Consider the following 20,105-nt stretch of genomic DNA (forward strand, 5'->3'; position numbering starts at 1 on the left):
AACAAGCTAGTAATTTTGGGAGTATTATTTATGAGGCTGAACTAGCATATCTTAAATGGAAAAATGTGCAACAAATATGAAGTACTAATATTGGCCTATTTTGTTCTCCCATCTGACATGATGAGGGTCCTAGCTGAGAATAGCAGATGTCTTTGTTAATGCACAAAACTTCCCAAGCTGTGTTTGGTTAGTGGCTGAATTCAGTTCAGTGTAATTATATCCCCACTTGCACCTAATTATGGCACAAGCACACCCTGGAAACATTTTTTCCCTGTAGTGTCCCCATAATGTTGCCTTCATCTCATCCCTGTGTCCCCAAGCAATGAGAGATAAGGTTAGATCATCCTTAGTTGTATCAGTATTATAGACTCTCTTTCAACCTGGGTAAAATCTGTTAGGTTTTATCACCCATTATTTTGGAGAGGTCAGATGACTCCAGGAGCTTAAAACAGAAGCAACTGAGATAGAACAGGGATTAACAACAAGGCCAGCAAGTTTATGCCAGGATAATTTTCTGCCAATTCACATCTTTCCGACAGAGATATGCAAAACTATATTAAGTGGGCTTATAGGCCACTCCAATCACAACTGATTCTATGGCTTCCCTGAATTTATCAACAGATAACTTCAACCAGTTTATTTTTTCCCATTCTTTTTGTAAACAATAGGGAAAAACCAAGCCAAAGTTAAGAACATTTTTTTCTTTAATTTCTGCAAAAGAGTTGACTCTATTCCATAAAAATTCATAGGGATGAATATGCAAGAAGAGAGAAACAGAAAGGGAGAGATCTCCCTGACATTGTTTTCTCTTGGGGAATTTTGATCTTTATGAACTTTGTCACATTTTCAGATTCATTCATTATTCAGAATAATTCAGACATGTCCCATGAATAATCCTTGGCCTGTTGTTTAGCTGTGGGAAAAGATCTTGCAAATGCTTCTTTTGTGAAATGCAAAGTGATTTGGTTAAATGTTTGGCTGGATGGTTTTCTTTCCTATTCCAGCACAACTGGAGGACACCAAGATGGGGAAGGCTGCTGAGGTTCTCATGAAGGATTGCGGCTGCTTAAATCAGCTTGTGAATCCCTTCTTTGTTTGACACTATCAACAGTGGTATATGCCTGATTTTCCCAAATTGCTGTTCTCTGGATTGGCTACAGTTCTCATGCTAGCAGGAGATAATGGAAGTTGTTCTTTAACACATCCAGAAGATACCAAATTGGGGATTATACAATACAACTAAGCAGTTTTCAGCTACTGAGTCACAACTATCTGCTGGGAACAAGAATAAGAGAATAGCTGGTTGCTCCAAGAAGAGCTTTTCTGGATCAGGCCAAACTTCAATCTAATCCAGCACTTTATTTCCTACAGAGAGTAACCATGGCTATGGGATAAGTAGAGCAGGAAAGCAAAAGTGCTCTCTTTTGTTGAACCCCAGCAACTCAAATTCAGAAGCAGAGGCTAGATTTATCCATTGTGCTAAGCCATTGTTAGCTGATTTCTTTAAAAAAAAAAACACAATTAGTTAGCTTCACACAAAGCCATAATAAATGGTGTTTAAAAATAACAGTTTGATTGACACAAAGTACTAAGCCAAAACCAACAAATGACGTTATGGTTTATTACTGTGTGCAAACCAGGTCATACTATGTCTCGGTTTGGACATTCAAGCTACCTATTATGATGAATAGTTATGAACATCTCTATTCACCTGCTTTTTTAAAAATAAGAAACAAAACAATCATTGAAATTTGCCCATCATCATGCATTGTGGCTGTACGCTCTACCCATTAAGTATTGCCCAATACATGAAAAAATTAGCTCCTCAGATATGATATCCCAGAAGTAAATAAAATACCAAGACACCTCAATAATTGGAAATATAATTACCTTCTCAACAAACAAACTAGTCTCTTTAAACTGAGGAAGATTCACAGATTTTTCCTTAATTTTCTGTCAAGAGGGTTCAAAAAAGCAAGTCAAATAGTACGTACATTTTAAGTTCATTTACTTGGTTATCTTGCCACCAATTATCTTTGGGCTAAACAAGATCAAATCTTCAGAATAACTTCTTGAATCCATAGTCTTTACTGAACTCCCAACTCAGTAACCCAACTATGAGCACACAATGATGAAGAGGAAGAGGAAGAGGAAGAAAAGACTGTGGAGAACTTTGAAATTTGGAGTTTCTGGAGTCTCTTTGAAATTAAGAAACAATCATGACCATATTTATTCATGAGAAAACAAAAGCAAAATCCATACAGAAGCATAGCCAGATGATATTTTTATTAATACAGAAGTATATGCAAGTTTTCAGCGTTTTTCTTCAACTATATGTTATTAAAAAAAAAAAAAAACCCCATTGTGGGGAAAAAATTCAAAACATAGCATTGGATGTTTAAAGCCATGCTTTAAAGGCATAATGTGACTCCTGAAGTGGAAGTAGTGCACTGAGTGTAGTCAATTTAAGTGAGTTTAGCTTGACATTATACTGAATAATAAGGGGCAAAGGAAACAGCAGCTTCCCCCCCCACCTCTTTTCAGCTGATTCAGTGGCAATGTGTTGATCTCAGGATGCTGGCAGTTGCTCACCTTGCCCTCTCCAGGAGCTGATTGGATCACTTCATATACGGACACACACACAGAGAGCAGTACTCATAGCACATGTGGATGGTGGTGGAATATGCATAAGCCCAACGCTCTCATGTGCATGCAAGATTTTTATATGAGGAAGTAGGCATAAATGGCATACTGATGGCATGCTGATTCCACAGAACAATAAGTTCACATTTTACAGTTTGAAAATACTGGCTGAATATTATTTTTCTGTATCTGAGATAACTATTAAATAATTATTCTACCTCAATAGTCTTCGCATCTTCAGAAGGTGAGACTTGACTATTTCATGCATAACTCTTTTGATTTGATGCTTTTGTTCTTACAGCTACAAATAAAATTTTCTGTTACAAATAAACTTTTCTGATCTAGGTAAGTCCAACTTTCTGTTTATTAAACTATTGAAGTTCTTGCTCTGGCCTATCAAGTACATATACTTGCGCTGTGTTTGTGTATTTTGCATGTAGGCCAAGTCTTCCCTTGCAATAACTCTTCTATTTTCTTTCAGGAATGAGGCACACTGGGGTACAAATACAATTGTGAAAAGCCGTTTGTTTTATTAAAGCAAATGCTTGGGATAATTATTTTGAGGCATTTCTCCACATGAGTAGTATACCACATTTTTAATTGCTACTTTCATATTCTTGCTGTTTTATATGTTTAATAAAATTCACTTGGTTAACTAGACCCCAGAGTTCCTGGGGTTTTCACGTCTGCATCAAAATGAGAAGTGCAAGTTTGGTTATGGACTGTGCCAGACTTCTGATTTCATTCGTTGTAATCATAATTCCCAAGACTGAGGTTCCTTGGTTATCATTATTGTTAAAGATGCATGTTTGTACCTTACTTTGCCCCCTCAGGAAGTTAGGCAATTGGATCAGTCTAGGCCCTTGGAAATTATGTGATGAGAAGAACTGCATTGCTGATTAAGACTGAAGAATCATCTAAACATTCTGTCTCCAGCAAAGGCTTCCATGAATATATAAGCCATACATCTTGCATTTGGGGGCTCTTGTTGAGAATATTATGCAGAAAGTCTATGCTCAAAGCACAGATGCTCTGACAAAAATGAGGACAGCATATTGCAGAATTCTTCTAAGAGCAGAATTGCCATAAAATAGTCACTGTTTGGTGACTTCAGTTTAGTAGGATGCATCTGCCACCAAATTAATAGAGCAGCTCCTATTCAAAGATAAGCAACAACTCATAACACCTCGTTGTAATTTACCATACCATCTCCTACCGGCCCAAAGCTCCATCCCCACCAGCAACTGTCCCTCAGCAGATTAGCTCAAGAGACTGAGGGTCCTGACAGGTTATTCTATGGGGCTTATTATTAAGGACACTGGGTGGAGATCTAGACTCATTAATACCCAAGGCTAGTAGCCCCAGTCCCACAGAGAGACACAAATTAGCCCTGGACTTTACAAGAGGAAGGAAGGTAAATGCTCCACCATCTGTACTATAATGAAACAAGAGGAAACAGAAGCCCTATCAGGAGTGTCCTCTTCACATCTGCCACTAACTAAAATTAGCCCCAAATCAAAGAAAAGAAGAGCAGGCCTTATTTTCAAGTATGAAAAGGAATTCCTTAAACTGCTTGTTCACCAGATTGGCAGGTTTTTCCTATGAACTCAGAAATTCTCCTGGGAAATGAGGATTTGCACCTGCTCTATCAGTACAGCATCCTGCTATTCCTGGGTTGGCTCTTCCTGTAAACATGGAGGATTCTATTCTGCATAGATTGATGTACCCCAGGGCCACTCCTTCCCTCAGGCTCACTCCTATGCCCCTGTATCAGCTACAGCTTTGGGGTAATTTGTCCATCAACCCAGCAGCTATTTAGGACTTCTACATTTCTTTGTCTTCCTATTGCTCATGGCATAGTGAATAAGGTTAAGGGGAGGGGATCCTCCATGATTTTCCCTACTAGAGTTTCACTTAAGACAGCTCTCTATCTATATTATAAAAGCTATGAAAAAATACTGGTGTGTTTTTCAGAATACAATGGCACATGGATGTATATTTAAAGAATTTGGTTCATACATGTGTAACCTTGTTTAGCATAGAATTTTCAGAAGGATATACAGTATATCAAACTTGCCCAGCCTGTACCCTCCAAATATGTTAGACTTCAAATTTCAGAATCTTTAGCCACCATAGCCAATGGCTAGAGATTCTCAGTCCAATAGAAACAGGAGGGGGAAGGCTGATTCACACAGACTTATTTGAGGTCCACATGATATCGATTTGTTTCAGGGAACAGTGGTATAACCCAATGTAATTTCCTGCAGCAGGCTGTGATGTTTTTAAATTATTTCAAAAGCTCATTTCAGCTTTTCTTCCCTTCCTGATACAGGTGAACAAAAATAATAAGTAAGAAAATATAGGAGAACATTCTAAATTTGCATTAAAGGACAATGTGAACCCAAGTTTGTTAAAACTTCATGTTAAAAAGTGTCAGGGGCTTAGAGCATTTTCATATGCAAAGTTTACAGAGAAATTTGCTTTTGACTGTTTAGTGGAGTTTTGTCCCAGAGAAGTATAGGACCGAGCATTTCTCACTTGGTTAAGCTAATTCAAACACTGCTGATGCAGAAAGAGAAAACAAAGGGGAGGAAATGTTGGGGTCACCTTCCCTTGAACTGTAATGTAAATGAACATTGTAGTAGCTCAGTAGTACAAACCTGACTGAATAAATAGTCAGGTTAAAAGCATTCACAACTTGTGTGTGTCCCATTGTACCCATTGTGGTGGTCAAGGGTGACACTGTGCTTGCCAATACATTCCTTGGCATTTACAAAGTTCCCTGCTTTACTTAATTTTCTTGTTAAACATTCTTTTAATTAAAAAAAAAGGAATGGAAAGCTACCACATTGCAAAGCAAAGCATCAGCTTCTAGCATAACCTGTATTTCCTACTATGACATTTCTACTCACATTCCACCCTGGAGACATTTTTAGAAAATAAAATGCAATCTAAAATTTTATTTGCCCCACTGCTAAATTGGAATTTTATGATTGGCTATACCTACAATGACTTATTCTGGGAGCCTGCCCATAACAGGCTGTCAACATTCCAAATGTGCCTATCAGCTTAAATAGATTGGTGTATATGTATCTATTGATGGGACTCTGAAAGGTAATCTTTGTTAGGAACCACAATTGGGAATGGCAACTTAGTCATTAAGTGAAGTGGTCACTAAGTGAAACTGCAACAGTGCTTACGATCTTACTTCAGCTTTCCTTTGCTTTACAGATCTGTGAAAGTTGTACATGCAAGGATTGGTTGTAAAGTAACTTTTTCATCACTGTTGTAACTGCGAATGGTTGCTAAATGAGGACTACCTGTATACTTTCTTCTTACTTCCCTAATTAGATAAAGGTATAATTTAAAGCAACCACAGAATCTTACTTCCCTTTAGAAGAATAGTAGAACAACAACAACCGCAACATCAACTTTCTGCTGCTATCTCCCAATTGTGTGTAGAAGGAACATGCTTATCCTAGCAGTACCTACTAGACTGGAAAAACTGGACTGAAAGAACCAAAGGCAAGATATTTAAAAAATAGGCACTCATTTGTCCTTGCTCAAAGTGTCTTACATTACCATCCTTACCCTTCCCTGCCTCCAGCTGCTTTGTTTTTTAATCTTGTATAAACTAGGAGCACTTCAGGCAACGTCTTATGAAATCATTTGGAGGTGGTGATACATCTGAGATCCACGGAAGATATGTGAATGGGTTCTGTGGTATAGTTAAATTTGGAAGCATGGAGATATAAGTGTATGGTGGCAGTGAGCCAGGGGCTATTCATCATGTTCTTTCTTGACTTTTAACAATCAAGATTATAGGAAGGGAAATGAAGTTAACAATGGGAAAAGTTAGAAAAGTGTTGGAAAACTTATCCATGAAAGTGTATAAACAACTATGTGATTAACTCCACCATATCTGAGCTGCAAAAATCCATATGACCACTACATGGCAGCAGAATCTTTTCTTTTTTTTTAAATTAACTCTTAGAATGTACTTTGAAGGGTTGTTTGGATTTTGGCCACTCAGTCATGGTAGTCTGACCCCAACATAGCTTCTACCCCCATGGCACAGGCATATCTTAATAATCTTCTGGAAAAGAAAAGAAAAAAGAAAAAAGAAAAGAAAAGAAAAAAGAAAAGAGGCTGATCATTATAGGATGGCACTGCCAGCTGATTTGACTTCTTATGCCGTTCCAAACAGCAAGTGCTTTAGGAGCATAATAACTAAGGACTAGCATGTTCTATGGCGAACAGCATCACCTCAAAAGTAGCAATCATTATGATGGCCTAGGCCAAAGCGCTGCCTTGGCATCTGCTCCTGTAATGAAAGCTACATGTAATTGAAATAATTACACACTTTCCCCCCATTTCCCCATTGTGTCATTTATCCCTTTCCTCTTAGATTGTTTTGGCCTCTTTTAAATTATAAGTGGGGACCTGTCTTTACCTGTAAAAATTATGTGCATAAATGGAGCTATATAAAGAAATAATGTAGGAAAATACAGTTAACAGGATTGTATTGCATAGATTAAAGGATATGGCTAGAGAGAAGATGGAAAGTAGCCAGTTAGGTTGGCTCCATAATCTGGAACAGCAAGTAACCAAAGCTGGGCTGTTATTAGCAGTATTCTGAAATACAGATCCAGGAGAAGCCTTTGTCTCTTAACCTGAACCTATCTATTCAAATGGGACAATGTAGCCATGTCCAGTTGTCTGTTTCCCATCTATGTGCAATTGGCTACTCTCTGTGGGAAAAACAATTTCATTCATGCACCATCCAAAAATTAAACAGGAATTTTAGTAAGACAGCGGGAACACTGCTACTCTAATGTTCCCACAGGGTGTTTAGATGTCTCTACTGCTTCCTGGGGTATCTTGGGGACCCCAGAAAGAATGATTTGCTCAGAGCAGTGAGCTCTGGGGTATACATCGCATGACTTTAACGAAGCTGGTACTAGTTAGTACTTTGAAGAACAATGCATAAATAGCTAGAATACATTTAATATACATTTTTTTCCTAGAACCAAAGACAAAGAGCTCTTTCATAAACTGCTTCAAGCTATTTTTAAATCTGACAAACAGTATAAGTAGATTAAATAAAATGCATAAATAAAAATAATGTTTAAAGAGAGGAAATGTCATGGATTCCAAGGATGGAACAGACAAAAGACAGCCCACAATGATGTTCCTGTGAATCAGTTCAAAGTTTTTCTTTACTTGTAACATTTCAGTGATAGAAAAAGTTTTAAAGCAGAGCTTCCAAACATGGTGTGTGGGGGGTGCGTTTGCAATGGGCTGGGAGTGGGTAGAGGAGTGTTGTCTGTTCTTGCACTGCAGAAATGGGAGCTGCCTGTACTGGGCATGGGGCAAACAGAAAGTGCAGATCTGGCCTCGGTGTTCTCCTATAACTTCCAAAATGTTGGTATACCATTCAAAATCTGGAGGTGAAAGCATTCTGTGTGTGCATGTGAGTATTCCAAGAGTGGCAATCAAACCTGGGCAATAAATAGCAAAGCAGATTTTATAACTGTAACAGAAAGGAATTTATGTACTTGAAATATATTATAAGGATAGGCAAAACTTATCTAACTTTGCTAATTACATCTGACCAGGAAGAGACTCAAAAGAGTATGTGCTCTGTGCGTGTGTGGCTGGAAAGAAAGACTGGAAGAAGTAACTATAAATTCTGATTAGTAATCTCTCACATCCAGAGCAGGGAGAGCAGGACATAGAATAAATCCATAGCTCTCAGTCTACACCCTAGTGCACCCTTGTGGTCAGTTGCTCAGGATATGCTGCAGAGTCAGTGCCACTGATTTGGACCTCCAACGATAATCTTTAACCATCTATTAAAAACACTATAGATTTGGAAAAATCGAAAAATACCTTTTAATATTGCTAGCAATTTGGGAGTTTTAGATGCTGCTAATGTATTGGGACCAAATGGTGGAATCATCATGGTTTAATTTAATTAATTTAATTTATTTATTTTGCCTCTTTCTATACCATAGCAATGCATATATTTTTAAAAATATCCTTGGGCAAGATGCTCCTCTCTGTACTCCCCCACTTCAATAAAGCTCTAGGGAGCCCTGAAAAAAACTACTGAACTCCACGGTTTGCTGATTTCTCATTGAGGAAGCATTTGAATCATTTGTTTTCTGGTTAAACCTTGACTGCTTTCTCTTCCTTTTGACGCTCAACTGTGATGAAGAGCAGAAGCAGTTACGACGCAGCCTGTTCTCACCCAGGCCTCTGCTAGGATTGTCCGATTCACCAATGTTAATGGACCAAAGCAGGCACCCCAATCCCAACACCACCTGCCTTCATCCCAGCCTCTGCTACGACCGGCTGATCAAACAATGCTTGAGCTGCAAACGCATGCAAAGAGTTTCCAGGAAGGAGACAAGTAAGGAAAATATAAAATCCTAGGCTTGAAAGTGTGGGGTGGACTTAGGGGTCTGAAGGCAAGCTGAAAACAGATTCTGTATCAGCAAGAAGAGAGTCCAGGGGTAGAGAATGACCCATGAGAATAGGAAAAAAGATCTCCCAGGTAAGGGCCCAGTTCTGCTCCTAAGAAGGCAATTCTCACCTTATTAGTCTGTTAAGTATAAAGTCATTTACAAAACAGAGAAGATTTGATTGATTGATTTTCTCGTTACAAAGAATCCTCAGATAGTTTTAAAAATCTGAAAATATTTTAAAATAAAAATGGAGGAATAAATGTCAGGATAAAAACAATCCATAAAAAGTTAAACAGTAGAAGGAATTAATGGCTGGGGAAGGTCAACAAAAGAAAATAAATTTTTGAAATATGTCTAAAACCTGTCAGCACTTGGGTTTTGCGAACCTCACAGGAGAGTTTATTTCATAGGGCAGGTGCCACCTCTTCTGGTAAAACAGTCAAGTGAGGGTGATTTACAGCCTGAGGTCATTGTTCAATATCTATGAGAGCAATAGGGTTAGATGCATGTGGGTATTTAGTTGACCTGATTTGCATCACATGTATGACTCATGTATAAGGGTTGATAAAAATGTATCTAGAGGAATTATGTGTTATGGAGTTTCTCAGGCTAGCATCATGCATTGTTTAAGAGATCGGAATTGCAATAAATAGGTGTACTGCTTCTTCCAACTCTTATATAAACTGAACGAGTTAATGACATGTACCTTTGTTAAGGTCTCTACTTCTTGGGCTGGAAGATACATTTAGAAATTTGAGAGAATATTATGGGCACTTTCACAAAAGATGGTTAAGGAATGCGGACATGGCCAATCATAAAATATCAATCTACTAGAAGACATACTGAAGTTATCCTTCACTGGCTTCTTAGCCTCCTAGGAAGCTACTACCTCAGTTCTTTTTTTGTGTCTCTCCCCTCCACCCCCTTGCTTAAGAATGCCTCTGGGATTTATGTAGGGCCCAGAAACACTGAAGCATAGATAATACTTATGGCTGAAGTTTAGATGATGAGGATGAGGATGATTTTGTTATCTTAAAAATAACATCAATTGGAGTAAGAACCAATGAAAAACAAGTTCTGTTGGGCATATTGGTAACTGGGCATCCTGTTATGGCCCCAGGTACCAATATCTCAAGGTAGGGTTGTCAAAGAGCCCTCCTGTAATCTAACGCCAACAGTAAAAAGCGGCCTTTCCCAATTGGCACATTATCTACTGGCCAACACTAGAAAAAGCGGATTGTGGTAAAATAATACTGAGCTGGCTGGTCTATCTTGCTCTGCAGCAGACTCCTCTATAAGGGAGGATGGAAGGCTACACTGAAGAGAGTTCATAGAGGAGTCTTCAGCTGGGATTTTACAGGAGTTCATTCCTTTACATGCTCTGGTTTCCAACATTCCCAGAAGAGCGCCACCACGTAGTGGCAGAGCCTAATTCCCAGCCTCCTCCATGAAATGGAAACAGTTAATGGGGAAAGGTCTGCCAAAGTCAAGGATGTGATAGTGGATTTTAGTGAATGCCCTTGAGACATATGTTGGCTTCACACCACAGGCCTGACTAAGCTAGAATAGAATTGTTCAGTTGTGAATCAGCAGGTTGTGGAAAACTCAGTCATTGTTTTAGTGTATTGTGTGAATTAGGCCATAATATGAAATCATAATATGGGGTGGAGGGGATGCAAACTGTTAGATGACTGCAGAGGTTGTGTTTGGTTAACCTGGGTTTAGGCTTAAACATATTATGTAACTCCAGTAAAAGAAGCTATAAGCAATGGTGGGTAGACTTCAGGTTTGTAGTATCTGCTTGCTATTTTACTAGAAGAGATGCAAATGGTGCAAATCCCTTTTCAGATTTGTTTAAAATCTGTTTCCCTTCTACAATGTGTGGGTTTCCTTCAATTTCTAATTGTACATAAAAGGGCAAACATGTGTTTCCCTCTTACCCTAGGTGTCATGTGTTTGCTACATTTTATAGGCTTTGATTTTAGGAGTTTGGTTTATGGCCAGTCTCTGGGAGTGCAGAAAATAATTTGGGGTGGTGCAAAATTCAACAAACTGACAACTTCCTCTTTCATTTTTAGCAAAGCTAGTTTATCTCTCTTTCATTAGTCAAGATAAATGTGCAAGTATTTGTAATGAACTCTCAAGTGAAATTTTAGAAGGCAGCTGATGCTAACACGGCAGAGTTTTAGCATCCTTTTAGTTCTTTCCTCTTCCCTTCAATAAAGAGGAAGAAATTATGCAAATCTATCTATTTTAACTCTCTTCTGGTTCAGAATTTTAATTTTAATACAAATATATATTCTATCCCTTGCCCTTAATGTTTTATCTCTTTGAAACAAAGGGCCCTCATTCTCTTTTTTTCCTTTCTATTACTTTCTCATTCTTCACCCAAAACACATTGCTTCTAATTAAAATCTTAATTCATAAAACAATGTGGCCTAAGTCGCTTAAATTGTGGTTCAGTGAGTTGCCTAAGTTTACACTACACATTGTACCACACACTAATCACAGAGATTGCATTCACGCAACATGCTGACACTTGAACTGGCTAGTAGGGCTGGGTCTCTTTCAGAAATGATTTGGAAGAGGTGTTCAGACTATTCTGCCGTTAATTAACGTAGGCTGGCTCTTTTCAGACCTTCACATGAGCCTGAAAGCAAGGTGCATCTGCTTTAAGAAATTCACTTATTTGTGTGGGACCCAAAGCACATATTTGGAATAATGTTTTAAGTCTGCACAGCTCTTGTAGCCAACCACGGGTTACTTCTGTGTATTGTGCATGAGCAGTCTCTGAGAATGTAAGTCTGTAAATCTGGACTTTGTAAACCTCATGGTAAAGTCTTGCCTCATGGTTTAGATCAGCCTTCTCTATCTTGGTGCCTTCTAGATACATAGGTAAGATGTCCCAGAACATCCAACCATATGGGTAAGGATTAGCTGGTGGAATATTTTGTTTCATCCCATACAAACCCGTATGAAGGCTGTAATCAACATGAGAGGGCATCTCTCAACCACTGAGATGCAAGGGTGGGAATGCATAATCAAGAGATTTTGCAGTAGATATGCCTAGGCTTTCACATTTATTTCCAAGGAAGCTGCTTTTGGAGTCTCACCCTTCAGGCAGGGAGTTGGCAGAGTGTAGTGTAAAAAAAAAAAAAAAAAGCAAGATAGTGTCCATGAAGGTGCGATTGAAGCTCTGCGTGCTTTTTATGTGTGTTGCATGGGTATTGGGCATTGGTTGTTGAATACTGCAAGATAGAAGGGCTGGTAATAAAGTGCTCTAAAGCAAAGGTTTTGCTTTTCACCAGGAGACATTCCCTGTACAAGTGGAAAATTAGTTTTTCTATCAAGCAAGTAATGGTATTTAAATATTTAGCCATTTATTTTCAGTCTTCTACTTCCTGGATACAGCAAATTTGAGGAGTCACAGCCTGAGCTCAAAAGGTTATGAGTGCAATTGTAAGATTTGCTAGCTGCAACAAGAACATACTGTGTGGCTCCTTGCAGCTACCCACATATTCAATCTTAAGGTGCTGAGCTTGTTTATCTGTTTATTTATTTATGACCTTGCTCTAATCTGCTGTATTTTTAAGTAAATCAGAAACATTGTGAGTGTCCTGCTCAACTCCAAATGCTCCTCTGTAGAAGGTGAAATGCGAATCTGCAGCTTGATATATTAACTAAAACAGGCTTTCTGGGGTGAATCGCTGGCCTAGTTCACTTTTACTGATAAGTTTATTTCTATCTGGAAGAAAACCACAGCCAATAATTTGTCCTTCTGCGTCTTCTCTCCCTTATTCCTAATATCCCTTGGAACTGATAAATCCAAGGAAACAGTTAAGTAGAGAACCCTTGATCTGGATATACAGAACAACAGGTTTAACATTCCATCATATTGTTTCCAGGGCCTTCTTTATAGCCCTTGCATGACCACTGTCTTTAAAGCATTACATCTGCTGCACATAGAAAAGCACTCACATTATTGAGGTTTAATGCTGCACAGAGGGGAGATATGAAACATTTTGGCTTTATTTTGATAGCACAATTGAATCAGTAGCACATGTCTTATTTCATTGCCCCTTTTACTGAGCTTACCATGCCATCAACCAAAATGGAACCATTCTCTTCTCTTCAAAAGAAGAAACATCTTTGTTAAGATGACCCATTTACAGCTGTTGTTTCCCTTCACAGCTACTATGCTTGGAATGACCTCCATTACAACCCAACCAGTGCAACTTCATCCTGGAAACCAAAATTGTTCAGCTTTAATATTTGGTTTCTGTGCTTTTGTGGGGCTAGTAACCATCATGGCAATGTTATGGCTTGTAATCCTGAAACAAAGGAAGAGGATGAGAAAAACTGGAAAGGAGAATTCCAAAGGTAGGTATTAATAACACTTCAGATAATAGGTTTTAATTCACTTAATCTGATCTATCCTAACTCTTTCCAACCTGATTGGTTGGATTGTGGGAACTGCAGTCTATCACATCTTAAATGAACCATGTTGAGGAAGGTTGATCTAGTCTAGTCTCATACACAATTAAGTAATGTGTGAACCAAATGACTGTTTTCTTCCTCTTGTTTTACACATGTTCTAAATGAAAAAGAAGAAGGATCCAGAGAGATCCCTCTCTGGGGATGCTGAACTAGATTGGTAAATTTCACGTTTGCCAATTTTTTTTTTAAGTAGATTGCTGAGATTCACCATACAGGCATCTTTTCCTAACCACACTTACACCAGTAGGATGAAATATGTGTCTTGACATCATGATCCAAGCTCCACCCTTTCATACTTGTGTCATGATATTGCACACAGGTATGTAAGGGGCAGAATTTGTGTCACACATCACAATGCATGCTTCATCATTTTCCCCCTTAGACCCCTTCCTGGGGAAGCCTACAATCCACCAGTTGGAGCCAACTGCAAAAGAGGGGCTAAAGTGAATGTCTCAGCACATCCTCACATAAATGTTCATGTACAGAACTAAGATTTCATGCCTTTTTACACAAAATCTACTCTTCCTCTGCATTCTTGTTTTAACAGTCATATTGGGGATGTTTTAGTTATTGCCACAGGGACCATAAAAATGTTAACACTGTTAAACAGCAGGAAATAAAAACCCTTACTGATCTACTACAAATTATCTACCAAATTAACAGAATATTATTTTTTTCTGCCTATTTCTGTCTTACATCTCTTTTTAAAATGTGCATTCATTTATTACTGTTTGTGATTTACTAATTAAGATTATTGTCTATTTATCCAACAACTAACAATCTTTAGATTAGGCATTTTTTATTATTTGGGTTCCAATCTTGTCTTGGAATTATGGAGGTGTCATTTTAGTATACAGGAAGTTCCAAGCAAGCTGGTTGGTGGTGTCAAGTCTGGGAAATTTAAAACTTCCAAATATTTGGTGAATTCCTTTGGTATGGCTCCAAGTACTCCAATTACTATTGGTATTAGAGTCTTCCAGATCTTTGAACTTCAGTGTTAAAAATCTCAATGTTTTGTTACTTTTTCTATTTGTTTTTCATCAATGCTACTATCTCCTGGCATTTCTACATCTATCTATGAACCACACTTTCTTCTTTTCAGTAATAGTAATTCTGGTGTGTTGTGTCTGTAGGTTTAAATTTTAAAATCTCACATGATCTTGACCTCATTTTCTAAGACTTTTTCAAGCATGTGGTCCCAGTATTTTTTGTTAAGACTAAAGCCAAAAATTTTACATAAATTCCAATAACAATGCTAACATGGCATTGCTTAAACTCAACTGGGCAATTTTGCTATAGCCAGCAATAAGGTAATCAACAATTACATCTTTGATTTACATAAATCAGTATTTGTTATCATTTGAAATATGTTCAATTTTGGTTTTATGTTTATTTGCATAGCTGTTCTTGTGCTATCATGAGTATTCCTTCAGTTTGTTTTTAAGAATTTCAGTTTTCCAGCAAATTTTAATTTGATTTTCCTTTAATATTATATTTTGTTATTAGAAAATGGGAACTGCACAAGTTTTCTTGCCAATAAAGCTCATACAAGCCATGACTACAGACCAGGAGACTATGACCCTGGACAGCTTCGATGCTCACATTTAAATGGTGTTACAAAGACTACCCAAGATAATGTCTTAAAGGAGAATATACCCTGCATTGTTTTCACAAGAAGTCAGGAGTTTGAAGTGATTCCCATGTGTCCCCATGATGCAAAATGCAACTCTCCATTTCCACTGCCTGCAACTGAACTTGGAGCAACTATGCTGGTGACTACTAAGACAACCCAGGAGAACATCCTCAGTGAGGAGCTGCCATAATAATTGTTTTAAAATGGCTCAGACTAGCAGATGCTATCTCTCAAACATTATCTGGCTCATGATTGGAGGCAGGCCAATTCACCTTGGTGTAGAAGTTTGTTTTATTGTAACTATAATTTGGAAAATCACAAGCTTTACTTCTAATGAAGTCATCTCTTCAGCTTCCAAAAAGTCCAGTTATGACTATGGTGAAATGAGAGGACATATTAGGACATATTACAACCAATCCATCAAGATCAAAGAATCTAGGAAAGAGTCATGTTCAGGGGAGTAAAATATTCTTGCCTTAATTTCTGCATCCTGAAATTCATCCAGTAAGATACTTGTAAGTTACTATATGTTCTATAGTTAAGAATGAAAACTTATAAAAGAAATATGAAAAAATAGAGTAAGAGCTTAAGTGAAACAATTTTAATCACAAAGAGACACATTTAAGCCATTGCATTTTTAAATATGTAACATAACAATGTTAATATGAGAGCCAGTTTGGTGTAGTGGTTAAGGCATCAGGCTAGAAACTGGAAGACTGTGAGTACTAGTCCTGCCTTGGACACAAAGCCAGCTGGGTGACTTTTGGCTAGTCACTTACTCTCACTCCCAGGGACTTGTCCAAGCAGTCACCAGGAGTCAAAACAAACTTCTTTTTAAACTACTCTCTAAACCATCATATCTCATTGTAATTATGTTTTTTTAATTATTCTAAGGTTGTCCTCATATTGTAATACAATATTCTTACCAATTAATAACATACTCACCTGGGCAAGTGTGCAGACTGATAGATGTCCTGTAATCTTCAATATATTTTGGATATTGCTGTTCATGGAACTGTTCTTAAGTATTATTTATTTTACTCAGTTTAAGATCTGCCTGATTCCAAACCAACTCTGAGTAGCTCACAATATAGTGAACAATAAAAACATAATACTGTACAAAGCAAATAAACAAGATGGGATCTGGTTGCTCAATAACATATGCAAAAATTCATCCAGCAAGGGGCTCCATCCATCCTACCCAAGGCCTAGGAGAACAACCAGGTCCTTGAGGCCTTCTGGAACACCAACAGAGTGGGAGCCACACATAAAGAAACATGAGAGATAGAATTTCAGAGTATGGGGATGAAAATTACTAGGCTTGATCACCTGGAATTGGAATCATCAGGACCAATGATTTATAATTGTATCTGAAATGCAAAGCTGTTATATTACCAAGAGAAAAAAAGTGTTTTTCACAGCAAAATTTAACAGGAAGCAAATAATGTGATCAGATAAAGGAGAGAGTTGCATTGTGCTTCTTAAAAAAAAAAAAAGTATAAATACATATCCTGTAAAAAAACATGGTACCCCCAAAGAGGAAGTTTATTACAAAATATGCAAAAAAAATTAAGAGAATAAACTTATCTTTAACTTATCCTTAAAAATCGTGTACAACTCTGACCAAGAATCAGCCAGTATCAGCCTTAGCATCCATTATCAAATATATTCTCTCATCTTTCTTAATAGTTTTCTTCCTATCTCTAAATGAATCTGGAAAAGAACTACAGACAGTGAAATTCCAGGTGAAAAGGGGCTGTGCAGACATATGGTTGTTGGTGTGTATTTAAAGAACCTAGGTTACCTAAGTATGTTGCCTTTGGACATCTGATGCATACACGTTAATCCTTACACTTGCCAGTCTGCTAGTTCACTCCCACAAATATTAACATTCATTTAAAAAAAAAAAAACCCTTTGCTTTATTTTCTCACCATCCTGCCAGTATGTGGGCTAGGGTATGTGCGTTCACATATTGTCTATGGCAGGGTGCTGAATGTGTTAACAGCTGCACTTACAGATCTGTTTAAGTTTCCAAAAACATTTTTTTCAGTTCCCTTTCATGAGGTGCCTCTTTAAAACAGAGTCTCTATCAGTCATCTAACAATGCGCTACAAATGTGTGCTGGGCTGGCAGATGCAGAAAGGTTTTAATTGGTTTGTGCAGGGAGATGATTTGCAGTACAAATTGGGGAAAATCATAGTAGCCAATTTGTAGAAGGAAACTTTTACTGAGAGGAAAAAAACTGAACTATACAAAGAATGGGTACAGAGTTTCTATTACAAAGATGAATAATTAGCTGTCATTATAGCCAGCCTTCTCCAACTTGAGGTCCCTCTAGGATCCCCCAGCCAATATGGACCTGCCTGCAAATTTGGGGAATGGAAATTTAGAGGGCACTCAGTTTGAGAAAAATTGGTTTAGAGAATGTGGTTTTGATCAAATTCATCCTTGGGTGGAAGTTAGTTATCAGGATTCCAATGGTTCCAGAAGAATTAACTGGACTGTTTGATACTGCATCAAAAATACATCATGATGGTTTCATAATATCCAGCCAGTGCAATTATTAGGTATGAAATCTGCCACTTTCCTATTTTCCTAGATGTGATTTTTTTAGGGAAACCCCAGAGCTCTATTCCATCCAGAAGAATGGAGAGCAAATGGGGTTACAAAGCTACAGAGAAATAGAGAGCACCAGTCTGGCACTAGGTGGCACTCCCCTTCCACAGGCATAATTCAAAGGCGAGCTACAGGTGCTATATCAACACCTATATGAGAATTGCTCTGAGTGGCTTTTGAGCAGACTTCTTGGTTTTTCAGTGCCTAGAGCGATCCCTTCCCTGTGGACAATATAGAACCCATTTAGCGGAAGTCATAATGGTATCATCAAAACTGGATGCTTACTCCCTGAATATAAATGATTGTCAATCAGCTAAATAGTAACTTCAGTATCAATCTTCTCCATTATATTTACCATGTTTGTCTATTGTAGCAATAAGAGCAAAAAGCCCCATGATGAATTAAAGCTTTAAAAGTAATAGATTTCTAGCAGTTAGAAATATCTTTGTTCATATGAGCCTATTAAGTTATAGTCCACAAAATCTTATATCATAATAAATCTTTATGGCATCACAGAACTTGTTGTTGTCACTGTACATTTTATCTACCAAATGAGAAAAAAGAAGCTCCTGTTCTGATCAGCAAAGAATAACAAGGAAGTCCCAAATGAATGAGTGATAACTAATCATTCCAATAATGCTGGAAAAAAGTCAAAACTTCATCAAGATAGTAAAAGAAAAATAGTAGATTGTAATTCACACACACACCCCTCACACACTCACTATATAGGTTCTTATGAAAGGCTTTTTTCCAAGCCTATTTTTCTTTCTCTTTCATACCTGACAATAGGCTTAGCAACTGTTCTAACAATAACAGTTTGATTCTTTGCAGAACTGTCAAAGCAACAGAAGCTACTCACACTCTCAAACATACAAACAGGAATGTATGGAGAGGGTGATCTGCTGGACAGCGTTCTTACATTTACAGGCAGATTAAAAAATATTAGCAGTGAGTCATACCTGCAATGGTTTGGACAGTTCTTGTCCTTCTACATCCTTCCACAAAAAACTTTCATTTACTGGAGCTGAAGTGCTTCTGTGCACAATGTATTTATAGCCAACTGGTTTAATTTTCACTCTCATGATTAAGCCCTATAACTTTTGAGTTGTTGTTGTTCAGTCGTTAAGTCATGTCCGACTCTTCGTGACCCCATGAACCATATCGCGCCAGGCCTTCCTGTCCTTTACTGCCTCCCTGAGTTTGTTCAGTTTCATGCTCACTGCTTCAGTGATGCTATCTAACCATCTCATCCTTTGCCGTCCTCTTCTCCTTTTGCCTTCAATCTTTCCCAGCATCAGGGTCTTTTCCAAAGAGTCCTCTCTTCGCATTAGGTGACCAAAGTATCTGAGCTTGAGCTTCATTATCAATCCTTCCAATGAGCAGTCAGGGTTGATTTCCTTTACGATTGACTGGTTTGACCTCGTAGCAGTCCAGGGGACTCTCAAGAGTCTTCTCCAGCACCACAGTTCAAGGCATCAATTCTTTGGTGCTCAGCCTTCTTTATGGTCCAGCTCTCACAGCCATACATTACTACTGGAAAAACCATAGCTTTGACTATGCAGATCTCTGTCGGCAAGGTGACGTCTCTGCTTTTTAATATGCTATCTAGGTTTGCCAAAGCTTTCCTCCACATTTCTTGTGGAGCAAGAAATAAATCCCATTAAGTTCAGTGACAGTAACTTCCTAATGAGGTCAGAAATGTATGCTATATCAAGCAAAGGCATATGATTCCCCGGGAACTGCTCGCTGGAAACTCTTGGGGATAGGCAAGCTAATATCTTCCAGGTGTTTTTGTCTCTGTTTTACATACAATGCAGCCATTGTGAGCAATAGTCAGAGATTATGGGATGTGTAATCCATAATATATAGTTTTCTACTACTGTTCTAAAAAAAAACAATTTTGACAACAACAAAAACGGTACAAGCTGCTTGACTCTTTTTTTCCTGAGTCCCTGGCTATCTTTATACTGCAGTTTCTCTTTCCAGTTGCTTTCAGACATAGTGTACTTTGAACTTGCAAATATATTTCTGGAGGAAAAGGCCTTGGGATGAGGTCTGTTGCAGAGATGGAAGGAGGAATAGGTAGGTTGAGTTGCTTCTCAGCTCAAGCTTGCCTCCTCTCCAAAGAAAGAGCCACTTGTTTCTAGCAGAACATCCACTCTTTTTGTTGTGGTGGTTGTTCCCTGCTGTTGCAATTCATTGCCTTAGAATCATGTGCCGGAACTTGTCTCCTTAAATAGCAAGT

The 20,105-nt window shown here is 38.1% G+C and overlaps 1 protein-coding gene across 1 annotated transcript; it reads left to right on the top strand.

The window, feature by feature from the left end:
* Positions 1–8,845: 8,845 nt before the first annotated feature.
* LOC107326135 (uncharacterized) lies at positions 8,846–18,372 on the top strand. The gene is made up of 3 exons (XM_015888107.3): positions 8,846–9,058; positions 13,305–13,493; positions 15,117–18,372. The coding sequence occupies exons 1-3, from the start codon at positions 8,929–8,931 to the stop codon at positions 15,431–15,433; spliced, it is 636 nt and encodes a 211-aa protein (XP_015743593.1). The 5' UTR covers positions 8,846–8,928; the 3' UTR covers positions 15,434–18,372.
* The last annotated feature ends 1,733 nt before the right edge of the window (positions 18,373–20,105 follow it).

Source organism: Python bivittatus, unplaced genomic scaffold (assembly GCF_059951505.1).
Source record: "Python bivittatus isolate LINGU-HERP-01145 unplaced genomic scaffold, Pbiv_v1 ctg000330_np1212, whole genome shotgun sequence".
Lineage (NCBI taxonomy): Eukaryota > Metazoa > Chordata > Lepidosauria > Squamata > Pythonidae > Python > Python bivittatus.

Coding starts and splice junctions, on each gene's coding strand:
- LOC107326135 (XM_015888107.3), top strand. CDS start 8,929: ATGTTAATGGACCAAAGCAGGCACCCCAATCCCAACACCACCTGCCTT. Junction 9,059..13,304: donor AGTTTCCAGGAAGGAGACAA/GTAAGGAAAATA, acceptor TTCCCTTCACAG/CTACTATGCTTGGAATGACC. Junction 13,494..15,116: donor TGGAAAGGAGAATTCCAAAG/GTAGGTATTAAT, acceptor TTTTGTTATTAG/AAAATGGGAACTGCACAAGT.